At 39.7% G+C, this 19,251-nt stretch overlaps 1 protein-coding gene across 10 annotated transcripts in view; it reads left to right on the top strand.

Moving 5' to 3' along the window:
• Window positions 1-19,251, top strand: part of DLG2 (discs large MAGUK scaffold protein 2) — a 997,608-nt gene that overhangs the window by 137,827 nt on the left and 840,530 nt on the right. For 7 of the 10 annotated variants that reach the window (XM_017819622.1, XM_017819624.1, XM_017819626.1 and 4 more), the window contains one exon: window positions 9,967-10,065. In XM_017819622.1, coding sequence (XP_017675111.1) covers window positions 9,967-10,065 — 99 coding nt within the window. Of the gene's footprint in view, window positions 1-9,966; window positions 10,066-17,045; window positions 17,563-19,251 lie in introns of those variants that run through there. The other 3 variants (XM_017819633.1, XM_017819630.1, XM_017819631.1) reach the window with 1 other exon arrangement.

Here is a 19,251-nt window from a genome sequence, read left to right as displayed (position 1 = left end):
GTAGGTTTGTTTAGAGTGACCTTCTCTTAGATGGATTGCCTCACAGGGCTAACGAGCTCCATCTGCCCGGGGGGCCGGGAATCGAACCCGGGTTGCAGCGGTGAGAGTCCTGCACCCTAACCACTAGACCACCAGAGGCCCCAAGGTTTAGGATACTTCAAGTAAAACCATCTTGAGAAGTGAAAATCATTACAATATCCTTCAAGGCTTTGATTTTATGTTTTTGTTGGTGGTTTGTGTTTTGTTTTGTTTTTTTTTTCTTTTCTTGTCTTTAATACAGGCTTTATGTTCTTGTATTGGTGCAAAAACACCTTTGGTCTTTGTGAGTGTCACTTTATGATATATCAGTTCTGTTCTCAAAATAGGACTAGTTTTATTACTGCTATGGAGTAGACTGACTTAATTGCACCATTTCTGGCAAGAACATGCACAAAATTTAATCTCAAGTGAAACATACATAGTTTCCTCTTCTGTATTTCTCTGGAGGTGTGTATAAATAGGAAGAGACTGTGTGGGCCAGTAGTGGAGACAGGAGAGTGTTTCTGTTCTTGGATTTGCTATGGACCTGCAGCACATCATGAGATAAATCAGAATTCAATCACATTATCTGAGTGACTTCTTATTAAAATATATTTTATACAAGGTTATCATGCAGTATATAGCACTCTTGGATGTTACTCCTATTTTGAGTTGTTAGAATCATGAAATGGTTTGGGTTGAATGGGACCTTAATGATCATTTAGTTCTAATTTTCCTGACATGGGCAGGGTCATCTTTCACTAGACCAGGTTGCCTGAACTCCCATCCAACCTGACCTTGAACGCTTACAGGTATGAGGCATCTGCAACTTCTCTGGGCAACCTGTTCCATTGCCTCACCACTCTGACAGTAAAGAATTTTTTCCTGATAACCAATCTGAACCTGTCCTCTTTAAAGACATTTCCCCTTGTCCTGTCACTACATGCCTGTGTCAAAAGTCCTTCTCCAGCTCTCTTGTAGCCTTTTTAGGTAGTGAAAGATGCTATGAGGGGTAGATCCTGTCATAAACTGTGTGTGGTAACACACAGTCACTCTTTTTCTCCTGGGAACTAAGAGGAATACAGTCCTTTGAAAGCAACGATCATAATTGTCCTGACTAAAATAGATACTATTATACTTAGCAGTAAATGTAGAACTGCCTCCAGAAGCCAAGGCAGCCCATAGGAGCCATTGCACTAGTCCTTTTCCATCAAAAACTCTAACCTTACATTCAGAAATGCCCTATTATCTCTAATCTGAGGTCACTCCATGACAGCTGTATGGAACAATGGTTACCAAGCAGTTCCTCATCTTGCACCTTACTATAATTGTTAATAATTAATACAGTCTCTCTCATTATGGTTGTTACAGGGGACCAGATAAAAACACAGCATCAGCAGTTAAGTAATTACAATTTAATGGGCCCTTTTGAAGGGGTGCAGAGCTGGGAAAGGTCAATAGCCAACAGCAGCCTGTGGTCTGCTGGAAAGAGGGAAGGGCAAAGGCTATCTTCCTCCTCCCTCTTCCCTCCATCATGGTACCATTTGATTGTATCTGTAAAAAATGGAGGCCCCAAGAGTTTAGGAATCAGTTCTCTTCCTGGATAAAAGCGAAGTTGAGTTCATCATGTGCTACACCATTTTGTATGGAAAGTGGAAACCACTCTGTAAGATCCTCCTGACTTGAGAGCACTGCAGTGATTTACTTAACTGTTTTACATCTCTGAAGCTATGTTTGCTGCCTCAAATCTATTACAGCTATGCAGCTTTCTGAAGAGTCTAGTACTCATTTAATTTATTTCTGGTTTTCAGGGGAAAATGCACCAAGTAGGGGCTGTTACTGTGTGGGCCTTCTGTTATGATCTTGACCTCAAGCTGTATATCCTAAAGAGGACTACTGGAGTAGCAGTTTGAGGTAAAGGGCTGTACATATCCTTGGGATTTCTGGCAAACCCAGCACTGAGCCCTGAAATTGGTAGTAAAATTCCCACACTGTACTAGGAACATCTTTGGAGGAAAATTATATTGGTTTTAAGAAAAACTAAATGTGAAAAGAACAATTAAAAAATACTGTGTTATTGTAGCAACCAAAGCATTTGGAGTTTTTTTTAGTTGTTAAAAAAAATAAATCCACACTGATGCAATAAAAAATGACACAAGAGAATAAATGTATTGAGTTGTTATGGCAACTAAAATATGTAGGTTGGAATTTATGTATCCAGAACTTCTATGTAAGTAAAATAAACATTATCCTTGCTAATTAAAATAGCATGTAAATATTATTTAATTCAAAATCATTAGTCATATTTTCCTTTTCAATTAATGACTTACTTTCTGTTTTCTGTTTCCAAGCATTTACATTTGCTTCCAGCTGTGGTCTGCTTGTATTTTCAGGGCAAGAATGTGATTTCACTAATGTGGGCTTAAATGTGGAGGGACTGCACTGAAGTTAATAAATAATATATGTGCAGGTGGGCACAACTGGAATCAAAATATGTGCTTTAACATGTTATTCTTACTGCAGCTGACCTTTCTGCTTGCAGGGCTTTTGTCAGGTGTCATTACTCCATGCTTGAAGGGACCTCCCTGTGCAACCACGTCTCCCTATGTTTCCCCCCAGCTTGATACAGTGCATATGGAGCTCCTTTCGGAGTCTGTTTCTGCATACAGCCTGCTCTCTTCAGCTCTAGATTTAGCCTCCAAGGTGTTTTATAATAGCCAATTCTAAATGGGCATTCGTTAATTATGTTCAGCCTTTTAATTTTTCTAGTCCTTTTCCTCCAGCCTTCAGAAGAATTCGGTAATAGCTTCTGCTTTATTTGAAAGAAATAGTACTTTAATATCCCCAATTACTCTTTATGTTTCATCTTCTTTATGCTCAGCAAAGTGCAGGCTGGTGTCTAAAAGGTAAAGGAATGGGGAGAATGATCTGACTCTGATCCCAGTGAGCTGTGAGAAATGCATTTATTTGTTTAACATTTTAATCTTATTAATTCTTATGTTTAAAGGCATCTAAATTTGCCTTATGGAGTTTAAAAACATTGCTACCAAGAAGGTTTTGGAAAATACTCTATCAGAGTAAGAACTCAGCCATACATAAGTTAGTTGTCTCCATTTCTTATGTGGGTAGTTGCCTGGTATGCAGCTACAGCTGGGGTGCGTCTTTGCCTAAAAACTGCAACCAGTCTGTCCAGTCTCATGCTTTGAGTGTCATTCTCATGCATCTGAACAGTGAATTATTTACCTCTTCATCCTTGCAGCACAGTTCATCTTTGCAGAGGTTTTTTTGCTCATTTTTCCTCTTTGCCACAGGAGGTCGTGCCGCCCACCAGTATTTGGTGTGCTAGGTCTCAGCAGGGGAGACTGTACCCAAGCAACAGCCCTTTCAAGGCTTGTGTTTGCAAGGACTCTGGTAGCTGCACAGTACCCTGGTGCCTCTCTGCTGCATGAACCATTACACGTGGTACAGTCCAGCACTGCATGACCTTAGTGACTCTCTGCTGCCTGGGAAAGGAGACACACCAGTGCCTTGGTTTGTACCCCAGCTCAAAAATAAAACTCTACATGAGCTGTCCTCTTTTCTGCCCCTTTAATCCCCTCTCCAGAGATCCCACTTGGAGTACTACAACCATCTTCCAACACAGGAAGGATCTGGACCTACTGGAGTGAGTCCAGAGGAGGGGCACAAAGATGATCAGAGGGCTGGAGCATCTCTTTTATGAAGACAGGCTGAGAGAGCTGGGATTGTTCAGCCTGGAGAAGAGAAGGCTCCTGTGAGACCTTAGAGCACCTTCCAGTATCTAAAAGGAGCTTTTAAGAAAGATAGGCACAAACTGTTTAGCAGGGCCTATTGTGACAGGGCAAGGGATAATGGTTTTAAACTAAAAGAGGGTAGAATTATATCTATATATAAGAAATATTTTTTTTTAAAATGAGGGTGGTGAAATGCTGGAACAGGTTGCTCAGAGAGGTGGTGGATGCCCCATCCCTGGAAACATTCAAGGTCAAGTTGAATGGGACTCTGAGCAACCTGATCTAGTGGAATGTGTCTCTGCCCATGGCAGGGGCATTGAAACAGATGACTCTTAAAGGTCCCTTCCAACCCAAACCATTCTAAGATTCTCTTTTTCAATGATGAGCGACACTGGAGATGGAGCCTGGATCACCAAGATGAATCCTGTATGTGTCTTCAGGTCGGTCACAAGGTTTGAGTTTGTGGAGCCAGCTGACTCCTGCCAGCTTCATCTGAACTCTCTATCTGGGAGGACAAAAGCCGAAGCACGAGCTAGTGTCTCCTCCCTGCCTGAATTTCCTGCCTGGAAAGTGAGTCGTCTTGCCCCAGACCAGAGTCACAGTGCAACTGGACAATTGTGTGAAATGGATAGTTAGGGAGATGGGGTTTGAGTATAGGTTTTGTGTTCAGCCAAAGCGACTACTCAGCAAGTGATAGCCTGGATGACAGCTTTTAGTTGGATGGTCAAATCTGTATCAGGAAGGAGCAAACGCAAAGTTCACTAGTGACATTCTGACATCCAGAAACACACTGAGAGCAAGACTTGCTCTCGGGAGGGTGGAGCAGCATTAAACCAGATCCTGACCTTTCCGAGACACAAGCCCACAGCCAGATAATTGTTCCTGAGCTGTAACAGTCTTTAAGTCTGTCATAAAATTTTCTGAGAGGTTGAATCCATATTAGCTAAAGTGGAATCATAAAAATCCCAGGGCAAAATAAATATTATTGTGATATTTATGCTCACTTCCAAATACAATAACTTAAAAATTAAAACCTTGCGATGTGATTTATACAGTAGATTCCATGCCCAAATTTGTATTTTTTTTGTTCCTTTCACATTTACTGGTCATATGGGGAAGACTGATGCAGAAGAAAGTGTGATGACATTCTTACAGAGCTTAGCCATGAAACCTCGTAGTGATCTGCAACATCACCCTGACTTAAGACAGCTGCAAAGTCTGAGCTAATGCGATGTGATGTGGAGCAAACCTTGATGTCATCAATGAACCAGAAACCCTAACATGGAAATGGAAATAAAATCCTTTCTGATGTCTAAGTCTTTTGGCCTGGAATCATGCCTTTCTACAGGACTTTAGAAGCACTGAATTAGACATCTTCTTTTTTACAGGATTTTGTGGACAAAAAGAGAGCTTAGTTATATTAATTCTAGACTGAAGTTTAGGCCCAGCTGAGGCAAATTAAACTGCCTGACTTCTGTGGGATTATATTTCTGATTTTAGTTTCTTGCATGGCCTGCTCTGGGATTGTCCAGGTTTTCAGTCATCTATGATATCGATGAAAGTGATACCCTGTCAAAAAATTTGCTGAATGACATTTCTTCCTGTGATAAGGAGTATAAGAGGCATATAAATAGGACTAGCAGGGTACAGAAAGAGCAAAACACATCTTAGAGTCTGTGCATGGCATTGCAGGAAAAACTCTTCAAACCGTCAGTGATGCTTTGTCTCCCACAATCTGTCCAAGATGTACAACTTTTTGTTTTTGTGGTCCAGTGATGCTCACAGCACATTTAGGAGAGCTGTCAACTCTGTCTAGATATGGCAGAAAGGTGCAGGCCGTGGAGGACAGATCAGAGGCACAGAAGGCATTCTTGCTGTTGCTGGCATGTTGTAACAGATGAACTTGACTTGATTCCAGTTCTAGTTCACACACAGCTTGAACAGAGTGTGAGCAGGTTGGCTGTACCTGCTAAAGAGGTGTGCTCTGTTCTATGCTAGTAGCAGCATCCTGCTGAGCATCTCAGTTCAGCTCAGGTTGCTTCAAAGTCCAGCATAGCTGCGGAATGAATTAATTTACATCAGTGTCCTGTAAAATAGATCATTCCAGCATATATTATTTTGAAATGTAGCTTTTTAAATGTTCTAATGATTTTCAAATATGCTTACTCTAGAAAAAGTTAATCAAATAAAAGCAGCATCTCTCAGCACTATATGTTCCTTGGAGCGTTTGGTTACCTAGATGATAGATTTCTTGACAGATATTGGCATCCAAAAGTTAGCAGATCGCTGAGGTTTTTTTATACCTTTCCTCTCCTTATGTAAAGCACTTGGGGCAAGCAGGTATTTATTGAGAGGCTCTCATGGGACAGGAGCAGAGCTACCAATTGGTGATACAAAATGGCAAAAGACTGATTAGCTTGTGTTTTGAATTTCTCTTGCTAAAAGCATACAGGAGAAGAAGCTGCAGAAGAAGGCGCATTAGCTCTCTGAACCCTGAGGCAGTTGCACACTTATTTGGCTTCTGGGCTGTAGCTCCTCACACTCCCACCCACCCTCCCAGTCCCTTTGTAAAGCTGATCAGTGTTTTCTGACCACAAAGCGGTGCATGTTTCTAGAAAATATCCCATGCAAGTGTGTGTGTGTGTAAGTATATTCAAAGATCTGGAAGCATTATCCTAGAGAGTGGAAGAGAAGAATAATATTTGCCTATATATTTCTTGTTTTTTTTTTTTTTTTTTTTTTTTTTTTTTTTTTTTTTTTTTTTTATATTTTTTTATATTCTCCATGTTAAGCCTCACCCCGGGAAGTAAATGTGATAACTATTGCAGATGGCTACAAGCACCTCCTATTGGTGTATATATATATTTATATCTAAATCAGGTATTAACTCTGCAGCCTTGCAATAGACTGGAGAATTCATCTGCCATTCCTATAGCTCGGCTGCTATAGGAAGACTTTCCATAGAAACTCTTGGAAACCCCATACACCATAATTGCCTGTGAGGGCAGATGCTCCTTCTGTCTGGATGCTGGCTCAGACATAAACTGGAACATGCTGCCTACTGAAAGTGGTATCAGTGACAAGTCTTTAATAACTCCGAGCTATGTACTTTGGCAAAAAATAATCAGCAAGAATTCTGTTGTTGGTTGATTGTGTCAATTGTACATGTCCTAATAAGTTATCGGAAATATGTGTTATATGCACAGAAAAACTTTGCTGAGCACTGTTAAAATTAGATAAAATTATCAAGGTAGATAATGTGCTTACTATTTTATTAATAAACATTTAAATAATGCTGTAAGTTTGCACAATAAAAGAGACATTGCCCTGAAGAGATTACAGTCTAAATAGTACCTGTTAATTATAAACTACGTAGATTAGTGTTGATTATACACAGAATTACAAGGTTGCTTTTAGTGTGATCTACAATGCTCATGGTTACTGCCCATGTGAGCAAAGTTACCAAATGAAGTTTTAATCTCCTTATGCAACATTTGCTTGTAAAATCTCTTCTGTTTCTCTGACCAACTTGAAGAGAATAAGACCATATTTTCTTCTGTGAAGAGGAAGATAGAGTTGTTCTAACTCCCAGCCCTCTAGATACAGGGGTCTGATAAAAAGTCTTTGGCAGTAGCTTTACTTCAAGCTTGAAGTCATTACTTCCAGAACCTCCTACAAGGATGTACAAGCGTGGTGCATGTTGTCCACTGCATTTGTACTGTGTCATGCTGAGGCTGCCCATTCTACATCTCAGGTCATGGTTCAGGAATAATGAGGTGGTTTTGAACACTTCCTTTGCATGAGAAGGCAGCTTTTGGCTATAAAGTGTACAGATAATTTTAGACAGTGTAGGCTTTTACTTGACCTCTAAAGGGAGGATTGTATGTAATCAAGAATAAGAAAAGACTCAGATCAAAGTTTGTTAGTTTTTAATAAATCTATCACAATACACAGCAAGTATCCTTTTTGTCTCTTGAATTATACAGTCCCATTTATTTCATAACACAAAATTAAATATCTCTTCACATTCAGAGGGATTGTTAACATATACTTTGTTTCAGTTTGGAAACCATATATTATTTTGCTAAGGCTTATTGAACCTTAATACACTGGAACAGAGAGATGTTCCTGAGTTATTACAATTACTCTTACTTGAGCTGTTTGAACCTGCCTAATGTCCTTGTTTTGCTGCTGTTTACAGTGAATCTGTGACCCATTTCCCTAAGGAAAACAATGGAAACATTTCATAGCATCTTATGACATTGTTTTATGTTCTTTCCAAATATCAGAGTCAGCTAATAGTGAAAAAATTGAGGAAAAATATGTAAAATGTAAACAAAGTAAGTTCCTTATCCAATTTTGCAGCTGCACTCATTTGATAAATGCTCCCATAGAGTATGTAGTTTTTGTTGAAACTTGTCAGACCCCTTTTGAGAAGTTGCAGAAGGTGAGCTCCTTTAGGATCAGGATCCTTTAGGTCTTGATGATTAGAGAAAATAATAAAGTATCGATTTCCAGAGTTTATATTGTTGCATGTAAATAATAACAATGGAAACCACTTATGTCAGGTATTCAAGGAAAGAAAAGATGAAATGAAATTTTTTATGCATGCTTTTTAGCTCCTTGCAAACCCAATTTTCCATTCCTGAAAGAAATACTTAAGGATTTGCTTGGATTTTCTGTAGGCTCAGAGGCAAAACCTGGGGTCAGTTCCCTTCTGTCCTGCAAAATTTTGGCCTGGTTTCCTTGCTATCCCTTCCTCCCTTCCAGATTACAAATGGGAAATAATTCAACACCTTTTGGTGACTAGAAACCAGACAAAGGAATGCATGGTTCTCCATGTGAGAGAAGCTGTAACCTTAGAGAGGACGTGCATGGAGTCCTGTGTACTCAGCCTCGTGTAATGTTGAGCTGCTGGGCCTGATCCAACCTTTAAGCACAGTCTTTACTGGAGCACAAGGCTCGTGCCATTGGTTCCAGTGAAGCTAAAAGCACGTGTCTAAGTAGTTGTCTGGATTAGGGCCAGCATTCAGTCTTTGCTGGACAGAGCCCTAAATAAACAATCTAGGATCAGAGGAGAAAACATTTGCACATGTGGATGTGATTTGGCTGTTTCTGTGGCAGTGGCTTGTTGTTTTCTAAGTTGTACTGGCAATGGTTGGTCTACTTAAAATGCTAACATTTTCTTGCCTGTTGTGTTAAAATTGACTGCACTCCTGTTACACAGGCTAAAACAGGATGGGTCTAAATCACTCTGACTGCGTGTGATGCTCAGCACTGACAGATACAAGACACTCTACTCTATTTGACTCTGCCCCAATTTCCTGTTCGTGCTCTTGCAGTGCCCAGAAATATTCTGAGATCCAAGTGAGGGGCAATCATCATGTTTCATTCAAAAGCTAACTCTTCAAGCACGTTTTTACACGGCAGAGCATTGTAAACAGAGATGTCATTTGTAATATTTACTGTCTTAATGTAAAATCTACAGTAATGTATTAGATTTCCAGCAGGAAAATTGAAAAAACAAATACAGCCTTTTACTATATCTTCTGCCAAAGATGTTATTTGAAGAAATACTATGTGTTTTATGAGGGCATTGTGTAAGCAATGTAAGATTGAAATCTGTATAAATGAAGGAAAAATAACAAAAAAAAGCATTTGAATTTAAGAGATTTACAAATATGACTTCTAGACAAGCATGAAACTCTTTAAAAAAGTGTCACCTACGAGAATGTAATGAATTAGAAATAAAAAACCAAATCAGATAATTGAATTGTTGTCGTGAGGAGATCTATTATATGTTCCTGCAGCTACTCCAGATGAGAACCCCATCACAGTCAGCGGGTCTTTTGGTCAAGGCAATGATTTCCTTCCTTATCTTTACATTCTGATGCTGAGAGCTGCAGAGCACCTTGAACGCCTTCTGAAGTCACCCAAAGATTACGATAAGCATCGTCTTGCAGATTTAGCCTATTAAGACTTTCACAGACTTCCATGAGAGTGTCTGTAAGATTAAACCCAGAAAGTTTTGCATGACAAAACATTGAAGTGAAATCTTATGTATAAGCCACCTGATATTTATCTGAATTCAGGCTACCCTTTTGTATGTATTGCTAATCTTTATATTTAAATGTAATAGAATTATAGTGCACATCTCAGCTCCTTTATTTGATTTTTCTTCCCCCCTGGTCTCTAGCCTGCAGCTTCCAATGGATCAGAAGGATCTGGACAATGTGGTGAACACAACAAGGAGAACCCAACTTTTGAAAATTATGTGATAGACATAAAGACAAAGGTATTGTCCAGTCTTTTTTGTGATGGAGAATGAAATCCTTATTTAGTGAAGTTTTGCTGGAGGTGAAGTGTGTAGAACATACTGAATTTGAGCTCCTGGATTTGTTTTTTGCTGCTTACTGGCTGCATGTACATTACCACATCCTAATGAGGCTTATAGCTGCAATTTATTGCTGTTTGTTGCTAGCCCTGTTCATCTTGTGCTGACCTAAGCAGATTATAATTTTTATTTTTATGTACAAATATTGTTAATATTGGTGATGGTTCTACAGATTTGCTGATCTGAAAATGGTTTCATTTCAATCTATTTTTGAAGGCCATGTTGTTGCACAGTTAGTAAATTTTATTCAAGGTGTTTTCAGTCTCTCGTGTGTTGTAGTTTCTTTTAGGTTTGGAGTCAGTATGGCGGAATATAAATGTCAGTAAACTGATGGTTTTTGTATGGGCGGTCTAATGATACCTATCATAAAACTATGTTGAACAACGTAACTTCATGGCTATGGTAAGGGGGTATGTGACATTTCTCTGTCTTGCTACTTGCAACAGTGAAGGTATAAGTGTTTCATTATATCTCTATTATTGTCATAGGTTCACAACTTGGCTGGAACAATTCACTTGGGCTAAGATATTACTGTGTAGACTTTCAGCCTTGAAGTTATTGTGTATTTTTTCTTTTTGAAGTGAAAGAAACTTAAGTTTTCTTTTAAAGTAAGCAAGCTGGAAACATGATGAAAAAGACCCAGATATTAACTGAGTTGGCGTGCTTGTGTGATACCTTGTAGACTTCAGCAAATGTTTCTAATAGTGGAAACTTGCAGATTATTCCTCTTGTCTAAGGCTTTTCCATGAGATTTGTTTCCAGATCTAGATTGATTTCTCTGTCCATTATATTTTCAAAATCTAAAGATCTAATTGTTTAGCATGATTTTCTGAATTTCTTGTGTTGTTGTGTTCCCAATTTTTTCAGAAAAGCTTTGGTACCATATGGGACCATGGTGGTACTTAGAAGTTGAAATACAAGAACGTGTATACTCATTGAAATTTGTCTTTATATTTATGAAAGATATTATTTCCCCAAAGCAAGGAATTATCAAAAGCTTGATATATATCCTAAATACATTGTGTCCATGAAGATATTGTAGAAATCATGGGATGTAGTGAATCTCATCCCAATTTCACACCAAAATTTATGTTATGAATGCTCAGCTGAACAATGCACTATCTTCCCTACTTAGAGTTACTGCAAACTACCGGACGGAATGTTTCTCCATCAACAATTCTATGAACTAAATTTTCATGCTGTTTGTACTCTCCAGTACAAAGTGTACCTGAGAGTAAAGCAGTTCTATTGCCAAACTCTGAAACATTCAGAGCTGTGAGTGGTATTTTCTTCAGTTCCCAGTACCATGGGATAGCAGATAGCAGATGTTTTGATTTCATTTCCAGGAACTTGTGGTTTAGTGTGTCAGTTCACTTGAAAGAGTCATTTTGTCTGATTTTTTTTTTTCAAGTGAGTGTGCTTGAGTGTTAGTGTCATGCTCCTTTGACAGTGACACATAGCTATTTAGGAGTGGCTACATGTTTAAACATATGCACCAGAGCTTTTCAGTTGCTGATGATCAGGTGGTTGTTAGATTTACTTCCCCAGGCAGAATGCTCAAGAATTAGAATGAACTCTTCATTCACCATTGATCTTGAGAGTTGAGAACAACTTCAGGACATACTGTCCTTGAGTACCCTGTGATTCTGTTTCAGAGTATCCCAGCCCACACAGAGCAAGCAGAGCGTTTGTAACTGAAGCTTTTCTATTTCATTCTGAATAAGGGATTTGTGGAAAATGAGAAAACAGTTATGGCTTTATATGGGAAATAATAGATACAAAAATCATTAGGCATAAGTTTTAAACTAATGAGGGTTGCAGAGCTTTCAAAAGACTAGCTTATCCAAGGCTCTTTAGAGCTTTAGGATGGCTCTAGAGACCTGTCTCCATCCTCTGCCCCAGACCCTGTGATGATGAATGTGCATTTCCTACAACTCTATGAATCATATTGTGTTCCCAGCTTGCCTCACTGCCTTCTTTCTCATAGGTCCCCAAAAGGGTGAGTTTGTGACAATGAGACTACTGGAGAGGTTGTACTGTTTCCATCTGTTGAGATTTTTAAGACTAGACTGGATAACAGCCTGGATAGCCTGGTCAGATCTCACTGCTGAACCTACTTTGATTGGGAGTTTGGAATGTATACCTTCCCATGTCCTTTACATTGTCACTAACCCTGTGATCATCTGTTTACATTGACTCCTGGAGGGGCAGAAAGGCCACCGCATTGCTGTCTGACCAAGCACCCTTGGAGGCAAATGCCTTTACACACCACCAGGTACAGCAACCAGAGGCCAGGTATTACATACAATAATGCCCTCAGCAAAGTGGGCCAGTGAAGTGCCTAGTGGATGTCTATTAGAAAAACAGAAGTAGCTTTTTTTCCTGCTTTTCTGGGCCATGCTTGGCTAAAGTGGGGTGAGGTCCAATATACTACATAAAAGGGTGGTAGGCTGGGAATGTATTTGGGGTAAGAAGAGATAGAATCCCCTCCACAACTGTGAAAAAGAAAAAACCCTTTTTTTCTGTGGCTATTGAGCCTGGGGCCACTGTGGCCACCTGGGTGCAGAGACCTTGTGATGAAGGAGTGGAGCTGCCTGTCCACCCTTTGCTTCTCCCTTCACCCATTTTACCATCTACCTGCATGACTCTGAGTGGCAAAGTCTGTGCTTCCCTACACAAAACAAAATGGTCTATTTCTTTTCACTGGGAAAACTAACATCTGGAGAAACTGGTCAGGACTCCAACATCAATTGTGCTAAATAGCAATGAAATTTGCCATGCATGGGTGAAGGAATGATTTGTGTTGGAGACTCTCCTGGGCCTGAGGCCAGTTGCAGAGCTGCTGCTGTTAGGGCTGCTGCAGTCTGGAGGGGTAGAAATGCTAATCTGGTGATCTTTAAATTAACACCAGCGCTCCTGAGCTTCTGGTTCAGCCTGGGAACTACATTAAAATTCTTAGTGACTAAGGTATACAGAACTTCATTCCTTCTGAAATTTGTATTAACTTCTCTTCCTGGATGAAAAGGAAATTATTTTGACATTTCAGCTGTAATACAGCTCCTTACTATATAACCAGGATCTGCAAGATTAGTAATTTCTCTCTTTTTTTTTCCCTTCTACCATATACTTACTCAGATAACTTGTATCCTGGTTAGCCTACTAACTAACCAGTTGTGGTGCACAGGAACTGGGTTCAAGTGGTATAAATGAGCTCTGACTGTAAAGAACATAAGTTGCCAACTGCATGAATTGCCCTCTTGGAAGACGCAGTCAGGGAAGTATTTTTTTGTAGCTTATTTGGGTGCAATATGGAACCTGACAACAAGAAACAAAATATAACCCCATGCGAATGACTGGCAATGTAATACCATCAACAAGAACTTCGTAGTACAAAATTTAAGATACATTAGGAGTAAATAAATCTTTCTCTGTATTTGTAAGAGCATGTGTGTGTTCATGTGTTCTCTGTGTAGGTGCATAGACCTCTAAATACTCACTGGCTAAATTTTGCAAGGTGCTGACATTACTAATGCTGTGTTAGCAATCTGGTTAGATGCCTTCTTTCTTAGTGTCTACTCTAAAACTTGGAGACCTAGTACTCTTGTTTTTCTTAATTTCTACTGTTTGAATAAAAGAAAATAAGCAAGTTTTGCTTTTTTTAATAATCTATTTTTTCTTTACAGATTTTGCTCTATAGTATTTGGGTTTCAAAAGAATTTAAGAAATATTAAAAAAGGTACATTGTGTAAAGTTAAAAAAAATAATCAGAGAATCTTTCCTAGTGGTTTTAGCTTTTACAGAAGCTTGTTTTTACAAATATTGAATTCAGCTGGATGTTGCAGGCTCTGGTTCTAAATATAGTGGCCTAATTAAACCCTACGCTTTGGTTATCCAGGTGGAAGTACCTGGATACAGTGAAGACTTTAATGCCAGAAAGGAGCATTAAATTGTCCAATGTAACCTGCTGCATTATAAAGACCATCACATTTTACCCACTCACATCATATTATTAGTTTTTGTCTGTCTTAAAAACAGACACCTTGGTAAAATTAGAGGAGAAGGAAGCAGTCACCTGGGTAGGTGGTTTTCACATGGTGGTCCAAGAGCCACTGGTGTCATAGTGGGAAATAGCTGTTATTCTTCCTATATTAAGGTTTCCCTTAATCACAGCTCATCACAGAGGTTACTTTTTACCATCTAAATTGACTGCAAGCAACTATAAACCCTGTCTTTTCACCCCAGATGGCTGCTCCTCAATTTGTTTGGTTTTTGGGTCAAGTCTTTCTATAGTAGACTTCAGTCAGGATCATATGTACAGACAACAAGAAAGCTGGAAAAAATAGAACTAAGCAGTAATATGACCTCCAGAAATTAGAGCAGAAGGAGGTGTTGCTAATGATGGGTAAAGCAGTGCCAAGGATTTGAAAATCTTAGTCTTGGGAGAAAGAAAATTCTTAGTCTTGGAGAAAGAAAATTCAAAAGCTCAGCCTCTTTTTGGGGTTTGGGATAGGTAGCTAATGGAAATGAGGAACTGTATCCTTTGGAGAAACACTAGAGACCCATTAGCAGTCATCTGTTCCCAGTCACTGATAGGTGTATGTTAGAGACTATTACCAGGAGCCCTGGCAACCAAAATGAGTCTGTGGAAGGATGAAGCTGGGGTCTGTGTCACCAAAAGCATGGTTGTCTTCTGTCTGAGGCTATGGGAGATTTGGGGGGTAAAAAGTAGGTGGTGATGTTTCAGGGAGCATGCTGCTCAATGATGTGTTAAGCTTGAGTAGCACATGTGCAACTCATGCCCTGTTGAGTGTTCATTGTTGTATTTTATAGAAGGAGGTGATAGTCAAAAATTGGAGGAGTCCAGGAGGAAGCTTTTTGGTACACTGATGGAGCTGGATGAGTCATGTTCATGTAAACATCCCCAAAGGGTTAGAACCCTCTGTTTTTCATATAAATTGTAAGTAGGATCATGAGTTCACTGTGACTATCTCACAGGAGTAGAGTTACTTGCAAATAGAAGCATTTACAGATCATGCACTTAGAGACCAATTTCAAAATATATCTCCATATGCTAGTTTCAAGTCTGAGATGAAATTTTACAGTCAAATCATTAGGTAATTATATGTATGAAATATTTCACACCTTACTAGATCAGCTTGACTCTACCAATTAGAAAAGAACAAACTGTTGAATGCTTTAAATGCAAGTGTTAAAATATCTCCTGATTTTAGAGTTGACTGAATTCCCTTTTACCCTACCATGCTTAGAGCACAAGGGTGGCTTAGGTTAGACCTTATTAGGTTAATTTCTTCTTAGAGAGATGCTTAATTGGGTCTTACTTCAAGGATGTTTGAAAATTCCCCATTTCTTATAATCTATAGCTTAATAAACTTGTCTGACTGTTTGGCTACTGGATTAAACCTCAGCAGGGAGAAAACCTGCAGGTTCTAGCACAGACTGTAAATGCAAATCACGTTGTTTTGTGCACATGTGGTTGCTCAGAGTGAGTTAAAGCCTTAGACAGAGCTGTAAGCGCTCTGGAGACTTTCTCTTTAAGATGTTATATCCACCAAGACTTTAATAGTTGGAGGAGGGTTGATTGCTCTCTGACCACATATCTGATTCACTATGGATTTTGTAACTTTGGTAGCAGTGACCTCATTTTGGCAAAATAATATGTGTCATTTACTGAGTGTCTAACTGCTCCAGCAATCACAGGAATATTAGGGTTATAACCTGAGTAATTTATGAAAGAGTGATGACTCTTAAAAAATCTTTTATTTTCTTGGAAAGGCTTATTTTATTAAAAACATATTTTACCTCTGAGTGAGAATGAGAGATCCTCAGCAAAGCACCCAGGGGGGTTTATGCTGTCCAGTGTGTTGAAAAGGTGAATTGTAATGTATGGGTGTCTAGACATTTCCTCTTGTTGCTGTCAACAGTCCAGTTGGCTGTATTTTTTTTTCCAGTGAATAGGAGCATTGATTTTCCTCTCTCTTTGGCCAGAGCTTTCATTTTACATATCTTTCTCCTTCTCTGTCTCTTTCTCTTTCCCTCCCTCTTTCTTCTCTCTCTCTCTTCCTCTATCTGGAAGAGAGGGAAGACTGTAAGAGCTAACAGCAAGCTTTCTAACTCAGAATGATTCATGTAAGACACCTGAAAGGCAAGCTCTGCACCAGCATCACTGCAAGAAAGGTAGGGCTTTGGGGGCTAAACAGTCTGTAAAACTGAGCAAAATATAGAGATAAATTGATTAAGTCTGTGGATCTGTCAGTGATACAAGAAAAGTTTGGGAGAAAACTTTAAGAGTTTTTAAGCTCTATTGTTCAAGGTGCTTTCTTTTTTTAATTAAAAGTTTGATGTATTTTTCAAAGGTGGTGAAAAAAAGGTTCCCCTCCATGACTTTGAACAATGTGTATAATGTAGGGTTTTTTTGTCATGGGTGGTAGACTATAATTGTGTCACTGTTGTTCTTGATGTGCATGTGTAAATATGCAAATCCTGTTTCTTTCCCCTGACTGATTATTTGTTGTTATACTTAAAGTTCTCTTTATCCAGCTGTTATTTATATTCACTTACTGAATCTGGATCTGACCCAGTAATTCTGAGTGATTGTAGCTGTGATACATGAGTTCTCACACACACCTTAATGTTTCAGTCATGCACTTCCAGCAGTGTTTGTAGGAATCATGCTCTTATAAAACCCCTTACAACCCAAAGCAATTGTTTTGGCAGAGAATATTTGGCTGTTTTGGACAGCGCTGTGATAGATGGGCCTGATAGTTGTGCGTCTTGTGCTTGCTCCGAGTTAGTGGAAAAGAGGAGGGAGAGAGCAAGTGAAAGGGGGGAGGAAAAAAAAGACAGGGAAGGAGAGAGCGAGAGGGAGAGAGATTGAGAGAGAGCGAGAGCGAGAGAGAGAGAGAGAGCGGGGCTGAGAGAGAGACTTGGCAAGGGAAATCTTATGGGTATACTGAAACAGCAGATCAGAATTGTGAAACCAGAGCTAGGGCTGAAATGTGATGCTTTTGCTCTTTTGTGCTTGTTGTGGTTCTCATCTTCCTGTTTAGAGGGCTGCATACCATTCAACAGCATATTTTGATCACAGATTGAACAATGCAGCAATCAAGCCTGATAAGCCACCTGGAAGTTTTGCTTGAGACGATTTCTAGTGGGTTTACTGATCCCTGTGAGCATCATGCCTGCCTTTAGCATTGTGGAGGAGGACTCGAGTTTCTTATGAGGGCCCACTTGGAAAAGCCGGCTGTGCAGATTCAAGCCTCCGGTTCTGTTCATGCTATTCAAAAGCCTTTCCTCACCCTTGCTGATTTATTTCTATGATTTACATACACTCCTGTGGAGATTTACAGAATGGATTGTCTGTGCATTGTCACGACCAAGGTAGGACTGGAAACATTGCTGTTCTGTGTATATATTTCTCTGCTATTTTTCTGTTCCTGTAATTAAATAGATTGAGCATGCACTGTGTCAGGTTGCAAGATAAAGTGACGAATAAGCTTTGCTTCCATGAGCATTTTGTTCTCTTTATCTGTAGATTATGCAGTTTGTTTCTATATCACTTCAAAAATGATATGCTTTTTAATTATTTTTACTAGCACAAAGAAAAGGATTTCATATTTTATCTTAGCCTATGCTCGTGTCTATTAATATCTCTAGCAACTAGAGCACTTTCAGAATACATGGTATACTGTACATATATTCTCAGCTTATCAGTTTATTCTGTAAACTAAAGAATAATAAAGAAAGAGGGCATTATATGGGTCCTAGGATTTTAAAGAGGCCAATCAGATGTAGTTTAGATAGTCATGGTGTTTCTGATTGGAGAGATGCAAGTTTCTTGTGGCTTACTGTGGCTTTTTTGGGGGGGAAAAATCATAGATTACTTTGCCTCTCTAGGCCTGAAAAATAAAAATGTCTAGGTCCCGATTCAGCACTCTTATACTGATGTTAGATCTAACCCGACTGTTTAGAAACAGTCCTTCTAAATAATTCCTTCCAAACATGAATATAAAGAATATCTTTTCCCCAACAGCAGCAGCAGGCTAAAGACCTTAGGGTTAAGGACACTTCCCAACTTAAAGATCTGGTGTAACGATAAACTGAACAATTCTTTAAGATGTCCTCAAACTTAGCAAACTAACTTAATATTAAATGACAGGGAGATGATGAGGGAACTCCCCTTCTGTTGCTACAGAACAGGCAGCTCAGCACATGTTTGGAACTGCCTTTGCACATGGTGATAGTATTTATGAGGAGCAGTTGGCAGGGGAGGTCTAGACTTTGGGGTTCAGCACAGGTGCTCCCTGTTCTGCTTTATTTTTGATGAATTCCATCATTTCCATAGGACTTCCAAAATGCCTGGGGTAGCCAGAACACCTGAAGGCTGCATAAATGAAAAGGCAAAGCAATGGTTAGCACTGCTGTCATCCCTGCTGTCATTTTTTGCGTCATAGCCACGCAAAATGGGGACAGCCATCCATGATGTGGAGATGGGCAGGAAGACACACATTGGGCACCCATGGGCAGCAGCGAGGGGTGGTGGAGGGCCACTGCAGAGAGCAGGGAACACAGTGGAGCCTTGGAAACAGATGCCAGCTGTCATTCCCATCTTGCTGGTGGAGAAACCCATATGGGAAAAGAACAGGAGGTGAATGAGGCCACAGAAGGAGCATAAATTGGAGGAGGCTGTGGCCTCATTCACCTCCTGTTCTTTCCAGGTCCTTCTGGCTTCCACAAGCTGTGCTGGATCTGAGACTATATCCTCAACCATCCCTGAAGCAGAGCAGAGGCACTTGTGGGTGCCTGTTGATGCAGTACCAGTGAAAAGCGCTCAGCAGCGGAGGTGCAGCGCTGCTGAACAAAGCTGGGATGCAGGATCATGCTAAACATCCAATTTGCACTCCCAGGTGTTGCTTTCCAATTCAAAATAAGGAGAAAGTTGAAAAGAAGAGCTATGATCAGCCCTACTTCTGGGTGTTTGGTGATGCAGTGGGGACCTGCAATTGAAACCATTCTTGGCCTAGAGAGTTTAGGAAGGAAGTGTGTAGGAACTGGATTTGGGACAGGGGA

Source organism: Lepidothrix coronata, unplaced genomic scaffold, assembly GCF_001604755.1.
Source record: "Lepidothrix coronata isolate B3197 unplaced genomic scaffold, Lepidothrix_coronata-1.0 Scaffold76, whole genome shotgun sequence".
NCBI lineage: Eukaryota > Metazoa > Chordata > Aves > Passeriformes > Pipridae > Lepidothrix > Lepidothrix coronata.
Note: the sequence above shows the minus strand (reverse complement) of the source record. Positions and strands in the feature narration are given on the sequence as shown.